This window comes from Budorcas taxicolor, chromosome 15 (genome assembly GCF_023091745.1).
Source record: "Budorcas taxicolor isolate Tak-1 chromosome 15, Takin1.1, whole genome shotgun sequence".
Taxonomy (NCBI): domain Eukaryota; kingdom Metazoa; phylum Chordata; class Mammalia; order Artiodactyla; family Bovidae; genus Budorcas; species Budorcas taxicolor.
The window spans coordinates 60,326,468-60,345,554 of record NC_068924.1 but is presented as its reverse complement, the minus strand read 5'-3'; the positions used below and the strand labels follow the sequence as shown (position 1 = coordinate 60,345,554).

The 19,087-nt window shown below is 39.6% G+C and overlaps 1 protein-coding gene across 6 annotated transcripts in view; it reads left to right on the top strand.

The window, feature by feature from the left end:
* Positions 1–19,087, top strand: part of IMMP1L (inner mitochondrial membrane peptidase subunit 1) — an 87,478-nt gene that overhangs the window by 49,885 nt on the left and 18,506 nt on the right. For all 6 annotated transcript variants that reach the window (XM_052652514.1, XM_052652512.1, XM_052652509.1 and 3 more), the window contains 3 exons: positions 6,120–6,253; positions 8,164–8,252; positions 11,665–11,791. In XM_052652514.1, coding sequence (XP_052508474.1) covers positions 6,149–6,253; positions 8,164–8,252; positions 11,665–11,791 — 321 coding nt within the window. In that variant the 5' untranslated portion in view covers positions 6,120–6,148. The remainder of the gene's footprint in view (positions 1–6,119; positions 6,254–8,163; positions 8,253–11,664; positions 11,792–19,087) is intronic.

Genomic DNA, 19,087 nt, shown 5'->3' with positions numbered 1-19,087 from the left:
AGGTCTCAGAGAAGGCTGAGTCTGTCGGTAGAGTCTTGGTTGTTGGGGTAATCTTTAATCCTACGTAAGTCACAGAGGTCTGGGTGAGTTGGGCCTTTTGTTGAGATATTTGGTATCTTTGAGGGCTAAGGGAGTTAAGAAGAATAGTGGTATGTGTCAGAGAGAGAGCTTGTGAGGGGCTGCAGAGTAGAAGGTCATCCACATACTGTAAGAGGACACTAGGGGCCAGAGGGCACGCAGCCAGATCCCGGGCCAGAGCTTGGCCAAAAAAAATGGGGGCTGTCTCTAAACCCTTGGGGGAGGACTGTCCAGGTTAGCAGGGAGGACTGTTGGGTTTCTGGGTTGGTCCATGTGAAAGCAAAGAGGAATTGGCAGTCTGGGTGTAAGGAAATAGTGAAAAAGGCATCTTTGAGGTCTATGACAGAAAAGTGAGTCGTACTGCTAGGGATGTTGGAAAGTAAGGTATAGGGATTGGGGACAATTGGATGGGCGGGATTATGGCCTCGTTTATCAGTCGAAGGTCCTGGACCAATCGGTAGCCACCAGAAGTTTGCCACACCGGGATAATGGGGGTATTACAGGGCAAGGTCGTGGGGACTAGGAGGCCCTGGCCTAAGAGATGGTCTGTGATTGGTATAAGACCGCGTAGGTGAGCCTGAGAAATGGGGAACTGAGGGCGGTTTGGGAAGCGGGAAGGATCACATAGTTTAATCAGGATGGGGGTGTGATGGGTTGTTACCAGAGGGATTTCAGTGTCCCAGATGGTAGGGTCGACAACTGGAGCCTCAGGGAAGCAGAGGAGGAGTAGGGGCAAGGTGAGAGATTGGGAAAGTGAGAGCGGTAGGTGAATGGTGGCCCTGCTAAGTCACTTCAGTCGTGTCCGACTCTGTGCAACCCCATAGACGGCAGCCTACCAGGCTCCCCCGTCCCTGGGATTCTCCAGGCAAGAACACTGGAGTGGGTTGCCATTTCCTTCTCCAGTGCATGAAAGTAAAAGATGAAAGTGAAGTCGCTCAGTTATGTCCGACTCTTAGTGACCCCATGGACTGCAACCCACCAGGCTTCTCCATCCATGGGGATTCTCCAGGCAAGAGTGTAGTTAAAATGTCCCGCCCCAGCAGGGGAGTGGGGCCTGAAGGGATTATCAGAAAAGAGTGTGTGAACAAGAAGTGATCAAGCTGACAGGGCTGTGGCCCAGTCTGCAAGGGTTGTGAAGACGTGCCATCTATACCCACCACCGAGATCTGGGAAGGATGCAAGGTGCCCCTGAAGGAGGGAAGGACCGAATAAGTAGCCCCCGTATCTATCAAGAAATTGATAGACTTACCCGCCACTTGAAGCATTACCCTGGGCTCAGCTTGGGTTATGGGGGTCCCCGAGTCTGGGCACCGTCAGTCTTCATCAAAGGAGAGAAGTTCCAAGGCGGGGTGTGGGGAGGAAATGTCCTTTTGGGACCCCAAACCTTGGCCCGGTAAGGCCGGGGCCTGAGTCACCTGGGGACAATCACTTGCCCAGTGTCCCAGTTGTTTGCAATGAGGGCACAGCTTTGTCGGGGGTCTGGGCATTGGCGGGCCCAGTGGCCTTCATGACCACATTTGAAGCAGGCTCCTGGTGGTGGCTTCTGGGGACCCACCTTTTTGTCCCGTGGCCGGCCACAGGGCTGCCACCAGTGCCTGGGTGTGTCTCTCCAGGAGGTTAGCCTGGAGTTTGGCTTTTTGTTTAAGCCTTGCCTTGTGGCTGGCTTCAGCCGCTTCCTCTCGGGCATTGTAAACCTTAAAGGCCATTTTTACCAGGTCTCGGAGGGGGGTGTGAGGCCCATCCTCAGCCTTGGAGAGTTTTTTTTTTTTTCTGATGTCTGGAGCCGATTGGGATATAAAACGGTTGGCTAGGGTGATGATTTCCGCCGGAGAGTCTGGGGCAATCCGGGTATAGGTGGTGAGAGCCTCTGTCAGCCTATTAAGAAAGGCTGCTGGGTTTCCATCGGGGCCCTGGGTTATTTCATCTAGCTTAAGTAGGTTTATTACCTTGAAGGAGGTGGTCTCCATTCCCTCCAATAGGCATTCTACCATGTACTGAACGTTGGCTCTTCCTCTCTGTCCCTCCTGATGGTCCCAGTCTTGGTCTATGTCTGGAATAGCAGCCATTCCAGGTGGCCAGGGAGGGTCTGCTGGGTTGGCTAGATGTCTCCGGTCTGCTACCATTCTTGCTGCAGCCCAAATGGCCATTCTTTCCTCTGGGGTAGTAGTGGACCCCAGGATGACAAATATGTCCTGCTAGGTGAGGGTATAAGACCGAGACAGCTGGGTAAAGTTTTTGATGTAGTTGGAGTGGTTGGCCGAATAGGAGCCTGGCCACTGTTCGATATGGGCAAGGTCTTGGAGTGAAAAGGGTACGTGGACATGGGCGAGATCCTCTGGGCCGGCCACCTGGTGGAGAGGAAGCAGGGGAGCTGGCGGCAGATTGGGAGCCGTCCCGGATCTTGTGTGTGAGCTGACCGGTGAGTCAGAAAGGGCTGGGCATGGAGGAAGGGGTGGATATTGAGGTGGAGCCAAGGGAGTGGCGAGAGGCTTTGTCACAGGAGGGCTGGGCTTCGAGGACGGTGGGGGAGGAGTGGATATGGAGGAAGTTGGTGAGGGCAATAGAGGGGGAGTTGGTGTGGGGGAGGTTAGTGAGGCAGGGCACGAAGGAAGGGGTGGGTATAGAGGCGGCTTAGTCAGAGGAGGGCTGGCCTCTGAGGACAATGGGGGAGGAGTGGATATGGAGGAAGTTGGTGAGGGCAATAGAGGGGGAGTTGGTGTAGAGCTAGGAAGGGCCATGGTTAGGAGAATTTTAGAAGGGGAACAGTGGGTATATAGGGTGGGATGGGAGCGCAACAGCCAGAAAGCCTGTACGTAGGGTACCTCAGACCATTTTCCCGTCCTCTGGCAGTAATTATCTAAGTCACGGAGGATGTTAAAATAGACAGTTCCGGATGGCAGCCATTGTGAGCCGTTATCTAAAGAATATTGGGGCCGTGCCTCAGAACAAAGGAAGGTTAAGCATTTGGAATGAATTTCTCCGGAGATATGTAGAGTTCTGGGGTTGGCGAGTAAACATTTTAGTGGGGTAGACCAAGGTTGGTCGGCCCTGGAGGCAGATGTCCCCATGGTGACTATGAAACGAAGGTCCTGGACCAATCGTCGGTATGGCTGGGAGTGGTCCGGTCAGGCGTCCCCAAACGGCTGTCAACTCAGCGAGGAGAGGGCCATTCAGCCAAGACGGATGTCTCCGAGTTGACTGGAGCCGAGGAATAGCAGGCCTGGCCTGCGGAGCAGGGGTCCAGACGCCACCGTGATTTAAAGGGACCGAGACACCCCAGGAATAATCGCCATGGGAGCAACAACCCCTAGAACCCGACCGATGGAATTTACCCGGTATCCTGCCAGACGGTTGGATGGTCCCAGAGGGGTGACCTGGTCTGGCGCGAGCCAGACCCGAGGGGGTCCGCAAATCCCGCTTGTCGCGGGATGGGCCCTCACCTCGGGCCCCACTGGGCGCCAAATGTTAGGTAAAAAAACAACGAGGACACCAAAAGAGTATCTAACAGGCTTTTTAATGGCGAAGCGCTCCCGGGCGGGCTTCCCGACCCCAGCGAGGCAGGTCAAGGTAGTCCGCGCCTGGACTGTGCTGGGGAGGGGTTTATATGTGTTCGTTGTGGGGGACAGTCAGGCGAGATGGCCCAAAAAGGTACGGTTAGTGAACGGGGGTTCGGATAGGTCGCCAGGCCGAGGCGTCGCGGGCTGACAGGTCCTACGTGGCTGGGGCCTGCGGCTTTAGCTGGCGAAGTGTGCTATCATTGATCCCTGGGATCTGGGAGGCTCCTTCCTTTAGGGACTTCCCCCGCCAGCGGGAGAGAGGAGGGGCGGCCCGTCATGGCCCCGGAGTCCGGCCTTACAATAACCATTTTATCATACTAAAGATGTGGAAAATATAGGAGATTTGGGTTCAATATATATTCATTAATTCAGTCAAGCCCCAAGGATTCAAAGATGAATAGTGCACAGTCACTGCCCACCGACATATAAGCAAATATAGAATGTAATAAAATATATAATAAGAGAAAGATATAAATAATATAGTGCAGTAAGTAGTATAATCAGTGTATGGTGAAGGTAGGTAAGTGATAGAAAGCATAGGTAACATTTGTTGGGGTGGCCCAGTGAAGACTTGTTAGGGGAGACGACATAATCTATGTTTAATAGGTGACTAAACGCTAATAAGTAGTAAGACACTGATAAATAATAGTCCTATCCTGTGGGTTCTATAATTCTATTATTGTGACTTCCCTGGAGGTCCACTGGCTAGGACTCTGTGCTTTCCCTGCTTAGGGCTTGGGCTCACTCCCTGGTCAGGGAACTAAGATTCTGCAAATTGCACTGTGCATCCAAAAGGAAAAAGAAATCTATTTAAACATAAGACAGGCAGAAACTTAGACATTTGGAAATGCAACTTAATTATATGAGGTTATATAGTGCATGCTAATTGCCAAGCAGATGACACAGTAAACTAGCATTTATTGATCTATTTCACTGCACAACTACATATCTGATTACAAGTAATCCTGACAACTCTCTGAGATGGTGATAGTAAGGCCATTTTACAGATAAAGGCACTTGAGATTTACATAGGTAAAATAACCTGAACGTCACACAGCTAAAATGTGGTGGAGCCGTGGTATCTGCTTTGACAGACCAACTTTAGAGACAGTATTCTTAATCATTGAAAATGAACATTAGGAACCCAAATGAGAAGCAACAACTTGCCTATTGAGAGCATTTAGAGAAGAGTTACTAACTAGATACATGATGGGTATCATGATGGGTATATTCCAGGTGTGGATATTGGCATAAGTAAGCGTTTGATGGGCAGTTTAAGTAAACAGGAGTATGGTTGAGTAGTCAGTTTCTGTAGGAGCATCAAGGAAGATCAGGTTGGAATCTGAAGATGGGAAGGAAGCTATTTGGAAAAGAATCGTGAAAATGAGTAATATGTGATAGAAAACTATAGAGGTTATGAGAGCAAGGGAGAAATATGGGAGTCAGTGTAACATAATGGTTAAGTTCTTGAGTTTCTAGTTTTGTTGATGTTTAGCATGTAAGCTGACTACTCTTAGGTTCCTTATCTATAAAATGATAATAGTAATAATATCTAGCTCACAGAGATTAATTTGTAAAGCCTGGCTTATATACCATTCATTGAGCAAATGTTACATGTTATTATTGTTGCTGTGTTTTAGTAAATTTAATCTGATAACAGTGCCTAGAAGTCCAGGCCTAAGCATTAGGCCATTAGTTCAGAAATGCTTGAAACATAGTTGTAGCAGGTAAATACAAAAGAAGGGACAAATACTAAGAATATTTTAGATGAATATCAGTATGTCAAGTATATATGGCTTTTTAAAAATATATGGTTCTTAATGGTGTTTCATAATCATGAGTTCATTGTTATAGTAGCAATTAATAACTGACAACTGAATGTAACTACAATTTACAAAGCCACTAGGACATGTTAATTGAATTTGATTCTTGAACCATTCTGTGAGATACTGTTACTTCCATTTTATTAAGGCCCATAGAGATCAAATAATTCATTGAAGATCACACAAGTTAATAAATGAAGTAATTGAAAACTTGCCTTTTCATACGTTTATTCTAGTTTTTTCTCTTTATTGCCCTGTTATGACAAGAACTGATGTTCTATCACTGGAAACAGTATGAAGAACTGTTATTAATACTTGAAAGAGTTAATATCTTTTCTTAAGTATCTGCCTTAATATCAAGAAATAACTGGGACATGAAAGGGGAGAGACAAGTTCAGAGTGTACTAGTTATGTAATTTATATTTAAAATACAGTAATATTTGAATATAATCTGTTTAGTAGATCAGAATATTAAGTGGCTATGATTTGCCTTTTAAAAAAATCTTTATAGCAAAAATGAAAGTAAACTTTTGATTTTCTGCACAAATCATATTAGGCATTTACTACACTTTGGGTAATTGTGAAATATTTTACAGTAGAGTTATCTCTTAACTGTTTTAAAATAGTATTGTTCATGAAACTTTTTGAAATTTACCATCAGGCCAATGGTAGCAGAGTCTACGTAGAACTATGCTTCGTGGTGTTCTGGGAAAAACCTTTCGACTTGTTGGTTATACTATTCAGTATGGCTGCATAGCTCATTGTGCTTTTGAATACGTTGGTGGTGTTCTCATGGTAAGTGCTCACATTCAAGAAAATAATCATATAAAATATGTTATTTTTTAAATTGAAGAAAGAGTGTTTGTTTGCATTGGCACTGATGTAAAACAGAAGAACTGTAACTTTAAATGTGGTCCTGTATTGTTTCTTTCAGGGGCACAAAAGCCCCTATTAATCTAATGAAATATTAGTTTTTACCATTATTGAATACTACTTACTGTGTTCCAGGATGTGTTAGATATTTTATGTTTATTAACTCATTTAATCTCTTACACTCTGTGAGATACCTGTTGTTGTTGTTTAGTAGCTAAGCTGTGTTCAACTCTTTTGCGACCCCGTGGACTGTAGCCCACCAGGCTCCTCCATCCATGGGATTTCCCAGGCAGGAATACTAGAGTGAGTTGCCATTTCCTTGTTCAGAGGATCTTCCCGACCCAGGGACTTAGTCTGCATCTCCTGCTTTGCAAGTGAATTGTTCACCACTGAGCCGCCAGAAGGCCCCTGAACTACTTACTAGAAATCTGCTAATACTGTGTACATGAGGAAGCTGAGGCTCAGAAAGCTCAAGTAACTTTCTACAGGTCCCACAATTCCAAGTAGACTTGGAATTTCAGCACATATTTCTCTGATTTTCAAAAATCCTACTTTTCAACTACTGTGAAGAGTGTCAATAACTGTTATTAAAACAAATGATTTATTCTGCCTTGTGTCAAAATTTAAATGTTAAGGCTGTCCTTTTCCCAGTGTATTTTCTTAATATTGCATCATAAATCTACCAACCATGACAATACTCACCTTTTGTCATATAAATGAAATAATAAATTGGTTGATTGTTCAGTTAGTGAGTTTTGCTATTGATGTTGCTATGTTTACAGGTTTACCCTAAAGAGATTTATAGTTGTATAGTCTCAAGTTGGAATAATTCTAATAACTATATTTAGGCAAATAAATATATCTAACTGAAATTCCCCTTTGATTTTTTTTATTAATCTATACTGTGCTTCCAGTAGACTACAGAGATAGCAAAAAACTTTCATTGTGGTCTTTTTTTCTGCCTGAGTAGGAGGTTTTGAGTAAAAAGTTTTATTTACATACACCTGAATTGAATGAAGACTGTTGTATTTAGGTTTTTTAGATTACAATGATAATATACAACAGTTTTGAGTTATAAGTTCAGTTCAGTCACTCAGTCATGTCCAACTCTTGGCAACCACATGGACTGCAGCACGCCAGGCTTCCCTGTGCATCACCAACTCCCTGTTCCTATGTACCTCATACCTGTTTTGAGGTATATATAGTTTATTGTTTTAAAACACACTAATATGAAAGTTTTTAAAGTGCATCTCATTATGCCAATACTTTTCAGTAGAAAATGTAAGTTGCAGCCCCCAAAAATGAATAAACTATTCTCTTGAAGAGAATGAAAGATACCAGTTAGTTGAAAATAGTATGATACCACTTGCTAAATTACTATCATGAGCTTCTGGATGATATTTGGCCATAGCAAGAAGAAAAAAATCGTTAATTGTTCAACAAGTTATTGTTCAGTAATTCAACAAGTATGTGTTGAGTATCAACTTTATGCTAAGCACTGTTCTTGATCTTGGTTAGCAATTGGGAACTTAAGAGACAAAGTCACTGCCCTCAGAGCACTTAAATGTTACAAGATGGCCAAAATTTGGAACCAGAGGTAGTGTTATTCATCTTTTATAATATAATATTAATAAACCATTTTAAATATATTTTGCCTGTGTTTCCAGATTTGCTGGCTTCTCTATAGAGTTGACCTTCTCTCGGAGCTACCAGCTTATTATAAGTCATCCTCCAAGTTTAAAGAGCATTTGCCTGATTTTCTTTTAAGCCTGATCAGATATTTATATTTTAAAAAGTTTTCAAGTTAAGTTTAAAAATTACCTCTCTTTCAGTGTTCTGGACCATCAATGGAGCCTACAATTCAAAATTCAGATATTGTCTTTGCAGAAAATCTTAGTCGACATTTTTATGGTATCCAAAGGTAAATTTCTGTCACAAATATATTAAATTCATGGTGAAAACACACACATATATTCTGTCTTTTCTGCAGTTTCTTAACGTTAGCTTCGAAAACTCTTCTGTAAATAACCAAATTAATGACCAACTGGATGAAATTTTGACTCAAATTTTTTCTCTCACTGTGAGAAATTTTAATAGTCTCTCAAAACATGCAGGCTCTTGGATCGTTTGAACTAGAGACTTAGGAGCCAGTTACATATTCAAATGTTAGTGATTTGATTTTTTAATTTTCAATATAATCCTGCATTTCTATTGGTGATTGTCTTATACTCTGTAGTCTGTGATGAGCAGTTGATGACTTTTAGACTATATAGCAGTGTATATAGCTGGGAGCCAAGAATCCTATCTATTATGAGTTTTCTGATTAATTATATTAAGTTACAAAATTCCTCGGCAAAGATTATTCACCGCTAAATCTTTTAAAATCCTGTTCTAAATGGTGTTTCCAATCCTTAAGATATTATTTATTCTACTTAACTCCTGGAGTGTTATTCCTTCTGAATTGATGTTAAGTATTAATCATTTAATTTAATTACTAAAGGGAACCTCTTTGAGTCCTTAAAATTTGGGGTCCATTAGTTTTTCACAATTCTTAAAAAATAAATCTGTATTACATATCATCTTCAGAAAATATAAATTTTACTCACTTGAGCTGTTATTTATCTTATGGCATAAGTAGGTTTAGGCGTTCCTCCTTCCTTATTGGCCTTTCCTGTTGTGTGTTCCACATTACTGGAGAATCATCAAGAACACTGTAAACCTGTTCTTTGCATTTACTGATCTTCCACCATCTTAGATTCTGTAGATAGAAACTCTCTCTTCCTCAAGCATTATGGTCTAGCCTGGGCCTTAGGTAATTCTTCAGATCTTTTATCCTCAACAACTTCAGGATGCCTAATTGATAGATATAAAATAAAGTTTATATAACAGGTTATATTCTAGCTTCCTTTTCTTTTTACCTTATATCAAAATAACTTATTACAGTTTTTGGATTAACTGGAGACCTAGGTTCACTACAACGTAAAGACAAGCATCTGTTTTCCATGCTAATCACATGATTCAGTCTTTAAGCATCCTTAACAAGAAGCTGAATTCATTGGCTAAATGGTTTCTGAATGAATACTTCAATATTGTCTTTTTTGGAGGGGATACTCTTTGGAGTCAGATGGGTAATATAAATAACTATATGTAGTAAATAAGATTTTTTTGAGTTGCATTTTGTATTCTGTTCATTCAGGGAACCCATTAGCTGGAAAGAGAGCTCAAAATTTGGCATTTATGTGAGACATACTAAAGTAACTTTTACAACCAAAGTAGTCAGTTGGTAACTCTACTTTAAAAATATTACTATACTGAATATTTTTTTCATTAATCTGCAGCACGGAACTCTGAGAGTTCAGGGGAATCTCTGACACCTGACAAGAGAAACTCTTGTTAGCTGTCTGTTTCTAAAGACAGAATAGCCATCCATTTAGGGAAGATAAAATTTTGCATATCTGGTATCTAGAACACATGGATTTTTCAGTCCAGTGGACAGAACTCTCATGCTTGAGACAGTCATCCCTTATTACTACTTACTCTTTGAACAGTCAGTGAGCACCTCATTTATGAGATGTACTCTACCCTATAGAGAATGTTAGGTTGAGTAAGAGGTTGATCTTTCATCTCAAAAGCTTATAATCTATTAGAATAATAAGGATAATTATAAATGATATAGGAAATTTTGAATCTTAGTTCTGTGAAGTTTATTTTAAAATGCTATTTGAAAGAGTTGAGAATTCTCGGTGATCTTTTTTGATCTAAGTTCTGTGCCTATAATATCTGGTTAGACCACTGGAAGTACAGTCTACAGCAATAATGCTTTCTATAAAAAAAACTGACTAAATTATGATCTTTTATGTTGCCATTCAAGTGCTGTGTGTTTTAAGGGTCATATTGATTATTTTGTTAACAAACTTAAGCTGAGTAAGACTCCCACGGAGAACATTTCTCTCCCTAAAGCTAGCCATAGTCAACTTTATAGTATGTTACATATGTTATAGTATTTGCAAATTTCTTCATCTGAACAGTTCTGCTGCCATAGTTCCAATTGATTGGAAAGAGATGCTCTATCCCGTTTTCAAACAAGTGTAAGCCTTATATTGCGCTCCAACTTATAGAGTTTAGTGTTTTAATAGCATTCAGCTCTTATTAAGAATAGCCTGAAGAAATGACTATTCTGAATACTGTTGTAATTTCTGTAAAATTTCTGATAAAGATGCTATCTTTACTTTCCTTACATACATATCTTTTCCTCTTTGATTTAGTTGTTAAGAAAAATTTTGTCATACTTTTCAAACTAAACCTTATTTTATTAGTTAATGATTGGCAGATAATAATCATAATTTCTTTTTTAACTTGACTACCAAAAAGTTTCAGACTCAATACTTACATATAGCAATAACTAGGTTTCTGATTTAACCATCATCTTTTATTTTTATGACTTTTGATTTTGATATATGCATCTTTTATCATAAGCAGCATCAAATTATTTTAAGAACCTGGTACAGACAATAAATAAATATATTAAATCCTTTCAAGTGTGAGCAACAGAATTAATTTAATGTCATTTCATGCAGAAAGTTTTGTATTCTTTTTGGTTGGGACATTAGTCCTATATTTGTCTCCTTCCTTTCCAATTTTAAGTATCTTACTTAGTCTTCTAATATATGCAAATTGTTACTTATTCCATGAATCATCTCTTCCATATGTAAGCCTATCCATATTGGTTTTATATGTGTGATATGCCAGTTTATTTTTTGTATCATATGTTTGGATTTTTTAGTATTTTTAGTATTTTTTCTGGCTAAGTCTTCTGATAATTTTTCTTCACATATAAGTCTTTTTGACTGTACTGTGAACTATCTAGATTTATATAATTTACATGCTGCGATTGCTCGGTTTTTTAAGCTCTAGGGAAACATAGGTGATGTCTCTACCTTTATATATGCTGTAGAGTCAGTCAGTGTTACAGGCAGGGCAGTAAAATTTGCTTGGTTAGTCTGGTGATATTTACATGAATTGCTTTTTTATAGTTTTGGTTCTAAAAATTTAGACACAGAAGTAACAGACTAAGTACAGTGCAAGAAGGTAATTCTCGTGGAATTGTCAGAAATTTTAGAATCTTCTAATAGTTTTTCCATCACTCTTATTTTTGGATTCTGACCCATAAAGTTAGTCTCGAGGTTCTCAAAGCTGGTAAATGTATGGGAGGGTTAGTATGTGAGAGGATAAAGGGTATGGCTTTAAGTTGCTTTATAAAAGTATTGTAGCAGTGCCATGCATGTGTTTATGTTTAATAATAACACTGACTTTCTTTGACTTTTTCCCCTCAGAGGTGACATTGTGGTTGCAAAAAGCCCGAGTGATCCAAAATCAAGTATTTGTAAAAGAGTAATTGGTTTGGAAGGAGACAAAATTCTCACCAGTAGTCCAGCAGGTTTCTTTAAAAACCATAGTTATGTAAGTAACATTTCAATTATGTTATTCATTGGTGTCACAGTTGATTAACATTAACTGAACACACTGACAAATGAAAATAACTTTTATTCATGTTTGAATATAAGTTAAAATGATGCATTCAGTAGAACAAGAATATGTAAGTGTTATATTTGTATCACAAACAACATGACCGTCATAATTTATATATTTTATTTCCTTTTAAAGCCCCGTACAAACATCTCAGTATTAGTTGTTGAAGGCAGGATTCACCAGTGGTGTCAAAATATTGGGCAAAGATTTGAAGGAAAATAGTAGGTTTGCATAGTCTCATAGTATCTCTCCCAGGGTATTTTTCCAAAGGGAGAAATAGTAACTTTGTGGAGGAGAAACCTGTCAGACACTACCTTAACTGAGTGATCAAGGTTAACTTCACCAGTAATACGACATGTCAACATCATGTAGCCCTGAGTTGAAGCACTGAGAAGAGCACATCACTTTTGTGGTATTCTTGTAACAAGAAGTTATAGCCTCAATCTAATCATGAGAAAACAACAGACAAACCATAATTGAGGGTCATCCTGCAACATAACTGACCAATACTCTTCAAAAATGTCAAAGTCTTTAAAAAAGGAAAGTCAGGGATTGTCATAGATTGGAGGAGACGAAGGAGATGTGACAACTGAATGCAGTCTGGAATTCTGGCTTAGTTTTTCCACTGGCTTGTTAATGAAAAATGTGGTAAAATGAAATGTAGTCTTATAGTTTAGTTTTTTTTTTTAATCCTATTTAAATATTCAGAATAGATATGCTGCACATCTTTGGTGTAGTCAACCTACCAACTGAGTTAGGAAAAAAGAGCAGATGCAGTGGAGTGGAAGAGCGAAGAGCCCGGAGTGTGTCAGCCCCTTCACCAGCCACATGACTGCCAAGACAGAACTGGCAGCTGGCTGGGGCGGGGCAAGGAGGGCCTTCTGTTCACTCAGCTGTGCTGTTCTTCCTCTAATTATAAATTTATTTTCTACTTTCGTTTAAATTTTCTGTGTCACTATCATTTTATTAATAGAACTGTTATATCTATTAAGTAACTTTATCTTCATCCCCAATGTAAACATATAATTAGGAGTTGAATTGTCTTCATCATTGTAAATTTGTTTTTACCTGTAATAGCCTCTGTTGCCCTATTAAGTAAGTTTGATCAATAGACTATTAAATAATCAATCTATTATTTATTTACCTTCCTTAATAGACTGTGGTTCAGCTGTGCAAATGTTTAGTACACTTTTGATGTTTATTACTACAGTGCTAAACATCATAGGAATCAATAGCTAATGGTGATTCTAATGTTAAAGTTGAGAATGTAGTATCAGGTAACATATCAGTATTTTTCTGTGGTCTTCATCATGGATACTGATCCTTTTGTTTTTCAAGTATGTTAGTTATTTACATAGTTATTTCACGATCACATGACTGTTATCATTTCATGAGGCAGTCTAGTCACTTCTAAGTTGCTTTAGCAACAAGCATATACTTGAGGACAAAATTCAGCTCAGTTCAGTCGCTCAGTCCCGTCCAACGCTTCACAATGCCATGGACTGCAGCATGCCAGGCTTCCCTGTCCATCACCAACTCCTGAAGCTTGCTTAGACTCGTGTCCATCGAGTCAGTGATGCCATCCAACCATCTTATCCTCTGTCATCCCCTTCTCCTCCTGCCTTCAATCTTTCCCAGCATCTGAGGCAAGAATTATCAACAGACAAATGACAAAACATATAAATGATAACAAAACATATAAATTTCTGGGTACTTGTGTGCAATTGTACTTTGTACAGTGTGCACACCGCTGTTGTTGTTTTCTTCTGAAATTATTAGAAGAGGAATGTTAGGATGAAAGGATTTAGATAAAATCTCTGCTAAGTAATCAGAAAAAATAACCAGGGGACTATAAGATGTATTTTTTAATATATGTATAAATATTCTTTTCAAGGGAAACATCCTTTGGATTTTTATGTTTGATGAGAGGATAAGTTAGGGGGCACTGCTGTTTTGTTCCAGATGTATTCCATTCACTTTGGTGTGTATGTTATAAATGTACAAACAATTGTGATAATTTTGGTCAACACTTACCCTGTGTTTACTTCGTACCGAATAAGTACAGGCTTAAGTGTTGAAACTCTTTCAAGGATTAGTTTATTTAATCATCATGACAGTAACCCAGCAAAGGTAGTTAGTAGTAGCATTTAACAGACAAGAAAACTGAACAACAGGGAGGTTAAATAAATTGCTCAATTTCAAACAGTAAGAGAAACAGTTGGAATTCAAACACAGATAGTCTGGCTCTATTGAAAAATTTGTATTTTTTACTATGCCAGTACTACTTCTCCCAAAGTATCCTCCAGTTACTATTCTTATTTTTGCTCCTATCTCCTCAAATTGTACTTCCCTTACAATGTATTTGTCTTAAACATTTTTAAAAAGAAAGGCAGCTATTTCTTATCAGGGCTAGTATTAGTTCTAAAGACAAGACAGTGATTTTTGAAGGCTTCCCACCCCCACCAGTTATTCTAGGCTGAGTTTTTTAAACCATGATTATTGTATAGCTATTATTGAACTACTTTAGCAGATGTGTTCCATTAATCAAGGTGATTTATAACAAAAAGTCATCCAAGTTTGGAGCACTCTGAAGCGATATCCAAACTGTTTGCAATCTGCCCCTCTAGAGTGTTCCCTTTTCCAGCTATCTCAGAAGCAGACTGGTGCTGTATTTTATGAAAGGGGTTTCTTTCCCATATCTGTGCACCCTTTCAGAAAAATATTTGTTGTTTATAAGTTATGAAGACAAAGCTATTCAGATCTTGATTGAGCTGCATAATAAGGATGATGTATATTAAATATGTTTTGAATTTCAGGCAAAAACAACAACAACATTCTTTTAAGTAGGTGCTTCAGAAAGCAAAACACCAAAATTTTCATTTGGAACCTAGAATATAGAGTTTAGCGTATGAAAGAATTAGCATATTGTTTTTAAGTTGGCGAAAAAGAACATAAGCAGTTAAGTGATGTGAAGCTGTTTTATTCATTCCAGAGTTCCAAAAGTCCATATGGCAAGCAATAAAGATGATTTATTTTTTACAGTAAGCATTTGGAAACTAAGCAGTCCCTATCAAGGTGTTACTGTGATGGTTTTGCTTTTTTTCCTGATATTGAGGCTAGTAATTTTTTCCCTTGAGTTATCGGCTGAGCACTGGTACTAGAAAATGAGCTTAATTTGTGACTCTCAAAAGAAACAAATTTTACTCAGCTCAAACATCTTGAATAACTTGCCTTTCTATACTATAGGAATTCCTCAGTTAGCTGCTAGAAGCCACTAATTTGCCAAAAATAATTTAATTGGAAGAAGCATTTAGCAGGTAGGAAATACATTAAATGAACTAGCATTCTTCTCTTGATCAGCACAGCGGGTGATTTAACATAGACTCCACTCCCCTAAGGAATATAGGGCCAAGACTCGGGGAAATATGGTAAAATTTTGTTATAAAGCTAATAAAGAAACAAAGAAAAACACTTTATACTCTTTCTCAGGATAGCATTGTGTGATAGTTCAAAGCTGTGATTTTAATTCATAGTGTAACTGTGTTACAGTTAGGCATTTTGAAATATAGTAGGTTCGTATCAGCAAACAATCATGCTATAAAACCTCCTATCCAAACAAACAGGCCTTTTGGGCACCATGTCCTGCTTTAGGAAAGAGTTGTGCGTACTTACCAACTCCCCTGTGAGCTTTATATTCTCTTTTGAATGCATTCCACTTAGACTTTGATCCCTGAGAATTCACTGGAGCGGTTCTCAGGAATGTTCTGTTGTTGATCCAGTGGTCAACTTTCAGTCCTCCTTCCACTTGACCTACTGTTAGTATTTAAAGTAGTTGTTCTTCAGGCCTGGTTTCACTTAGTTTGAGGAATACCACTGTCTTTAGGTTTTCTCCTTTTTCTGCTTCTTGCGAGTGTCCTTTGTTGATTCCTCCAAATATTGGAGTAACTAAGGGTTTGTATTTTAAACTTATTTTGTTTATATACGCACACATAAGGTGACCTAATCCTGTCCTAAAGTTTTAAATACTGTCTAATTTAAGTTCTAAATTTATATCAACCACAAATTTTTTCCTGAAGTCCAGAATCATGTATCTAATAGTCTGTCTAATATTTTCCTCTTGAACTTAGTACGTCCAAAGCTAAACTCCTGATTTTCCTTCCACAACTGGATCCTCCCTCACATATTCCCAATCACTGAAAGGCGACTCCATTCTTCTGCTCACTCAAATCATAAACCTTGGAATCATCCTTGCCTCTCTTCCTCTTTCACCCTCTCATCCAATCTATTAGTAAATCATGATGATTATATCTTAGTTTGAAATTAGGAAAGGAGTATGTCAAGGCTGTATATTGTCAACCTGCTTACTTAACTTTTATGCAGAGTACCTAATGCAAAATGCCGGGCTGGATGAAGCACAAGCTGGAATCAGGATTGCCGGGGAAAATATCAATAACCTCAGATATGCAGATGGCACCACCCTTATGGCAGAAAGCAAAGAAGAACTAAAGAGCCTCTTGATGAAAGTGAAAGAGGAGAGTGAAAAGCTGGCTTAAAACTTAACATTCAAAATGATATCTGGTCCCATCACTTCATGGCAAATAGATGGGGAAACAATGGAAACAGTGAAAGACTTTATTTTCGTGGCTCCAAAATCACTGCAGATGGTGACTGCAGCCTTGAAATTAAAAGACACTTGCTCCTTGGAAGAAAAGCTATGACCAACCTGGACAGCATATTAAAAAGCAGAGCCATTACTTTGCCAACAGAGGTCCATCTAGTCAAGGCTGTGGTGTTTCCAGTGGTCATGTATAGATGTGAGAGTTGGACCGATCATAAAGAAAGCTGAGGACCAAAGAATTGGTGCTTCTGAACTGTGGTGTTGTAAAAAACTCTTGAGAGTCCCTTGGTCTGCAGAGAGATCAAACCAGTCAATCCTAAAGGCAATCAGTCCTGAATATTCATGGAAAGGACTGATGCTGAAGATGAAACTCCAATAGTTTGGCCACCTGATGGGAAGAACTGACTCACTGGAAAAGACCCTGATGCTGGGAAAGATTGAAGGCAGGAGGAAAAGGGGATGACAGAGGATGGCATCACCGAACTCGATGGACATGAGTTTGAGCAAGCTCCAGGAGTTGGTGATGGACATGGAAGCCTGGCATGCTTTAGTCCATGGGGTTGCAAAGAATTGAACATGACTGAGTGACTGAGCTGAACTGAACTGATATCTTGTAAATAGAATTCGACCACACATTGCCACTATCACCGCTGCATCCTGGTCCAAGACAAATTTATCTTACACTTGTTTTCTTGTAATAACTTCTGATCTTCTCTCTCTGCTTTTATCTTTCCCAACTTTTCCAAACTAAAAAGCCTCTTGATGAAAGTGAAAGTAGAGAGTGAAAAAGTTGGCTTAAAGCTCAACAGTCAGAAAACGAAGATCATGGCATCTGGTCCCATCACTTCATGGGAAATAGATGGGGAAACAGTGTCAGACTTTATTTTTGGGGGCTCCAAAATCACTGCAGATGGTGACTGCAGCCATGAAATTAAAAGACGCTTACTCCTTGGAAGAAAAGTGATGACCAACCTAGATAGCATATTCAAAAGCAGAGACATTACTTTGCCGACTAAGGTCCATCTAGTCAAGGCTATGGTTTTTCCTGTGGTCATGTATGGATGTGAGAGTTGGACTGTGAAGAAGGCTGAGCACCAAAGAATTGATGCTTTTGAACTGTGGTGTTGGAGAAGACTCTTGAGAGTCCCTTGGACTGCACGGAGATCCAACCAGTCCATTCTGAAGGAGACCAGCCCTGGGATTTCTTTGGAGGGAATGATGCTGAAGGTGAAACTCCAGTACTTTGGCCACCTCATGCGAAGAGTTAACTCATTGGAAAAGACTCTGATGCTGGGAGGGATTGGAGGCCGGAGGAGAAGGGGACGACCCAGGATGAGATGGCTGGATGGCATCACTGACTCGATGGACGTGTCTGAGTGAACTCCAGGAGTTGGTGATGGACAGGGAGGGCTGGCGTGCTGCGATTCATGGAGCCGCAAAGAATCTGACACGACTGAGCGACTGAACTGAACTGACTCTTCACATAGTAGCTGAAATCATCCTTTTTTAATAATGATGCTTTTTAATAGAAATAATGTTAGACTCTTCTGCCCCAAGAGCCCAGTAGCTTCCCATCTCATAATAAAAGCCATGGTCCTTTTGATAGCCTAGAAGACCCACACCCTTCATGCTCCTTTTTCTTGTATTTAAAGATTTATTGGAACACAGGCCCACTCATTCATTTATGTATGGTCTGGGACTCTCACTAAAACAGCAGAATTGAGTTATAACAGAGACTGTGGCCTGCAAAGCTTGGGCTCTTCACTGTCCGGTGTTTTACAGAAAAATTTGCTGACCCTTGCTCTAGAATATAAGATTCTTAATGGTAGGGATTTGTTTTCATCTCAGTTAATTTCCCAACTCCTAATCTTTTATTTGGCATCTGGTAGATACTTTAAAAATGCCTGAAGTTTAGACAAATGTCCATATAACTAGAGTCTGATGGCGTTTTCTTTTAGTTTCTGTTCTACTCAGTTTCTTCTGGTTTCTCGTGCAGACTTGCTCTGGAGTAAAGTGCATGATGTTCTATTTCAGTGATATTGATGTTCCTGTACTTCAGCATACTGTATGCTAATACTGAACTGGCCAATCTGTGTGCATCCTAGTCTTCATAGAATACTTGAAAACTCCACCTACTTCCATGGTAGGGCTACTTGACCATCTTGCATAATTGCAGGTGAAAGTTGTAGAAAATACTGGCATGCCCCTGTTACTTTGTGCCAGGATAGCATTGTGCTGATTAAATGTTTATTTCCGTAAGTGACTTCTCTTTGATAGATTTTAGCCCTTTTATTAGAGCAGACTAAAAATTCACCTACCTCTGAACAACATAGTTTGGAGTACTCTGAATTTGGTCTTGTCTGGCTCTTCTAAAGGAATGGTGGAACCTGAGGTACCGTGAACTTACTACCTTACTCTCATTTTGAGGGAAGATATAATTTCCCAGAAATGGTATGGCAGTTTTGTTACTATGAAGGCTAAAGTTGCCTTTGCAACATGTAGTACCCACTAATTAAGTGGTGTGGTAAAGAGAGTTTTCTACATTTCAGTAGAAATGATGTGCTTTTGGACATATTTAACTATTCTGCAGATACTTTGTTCTTTTGATC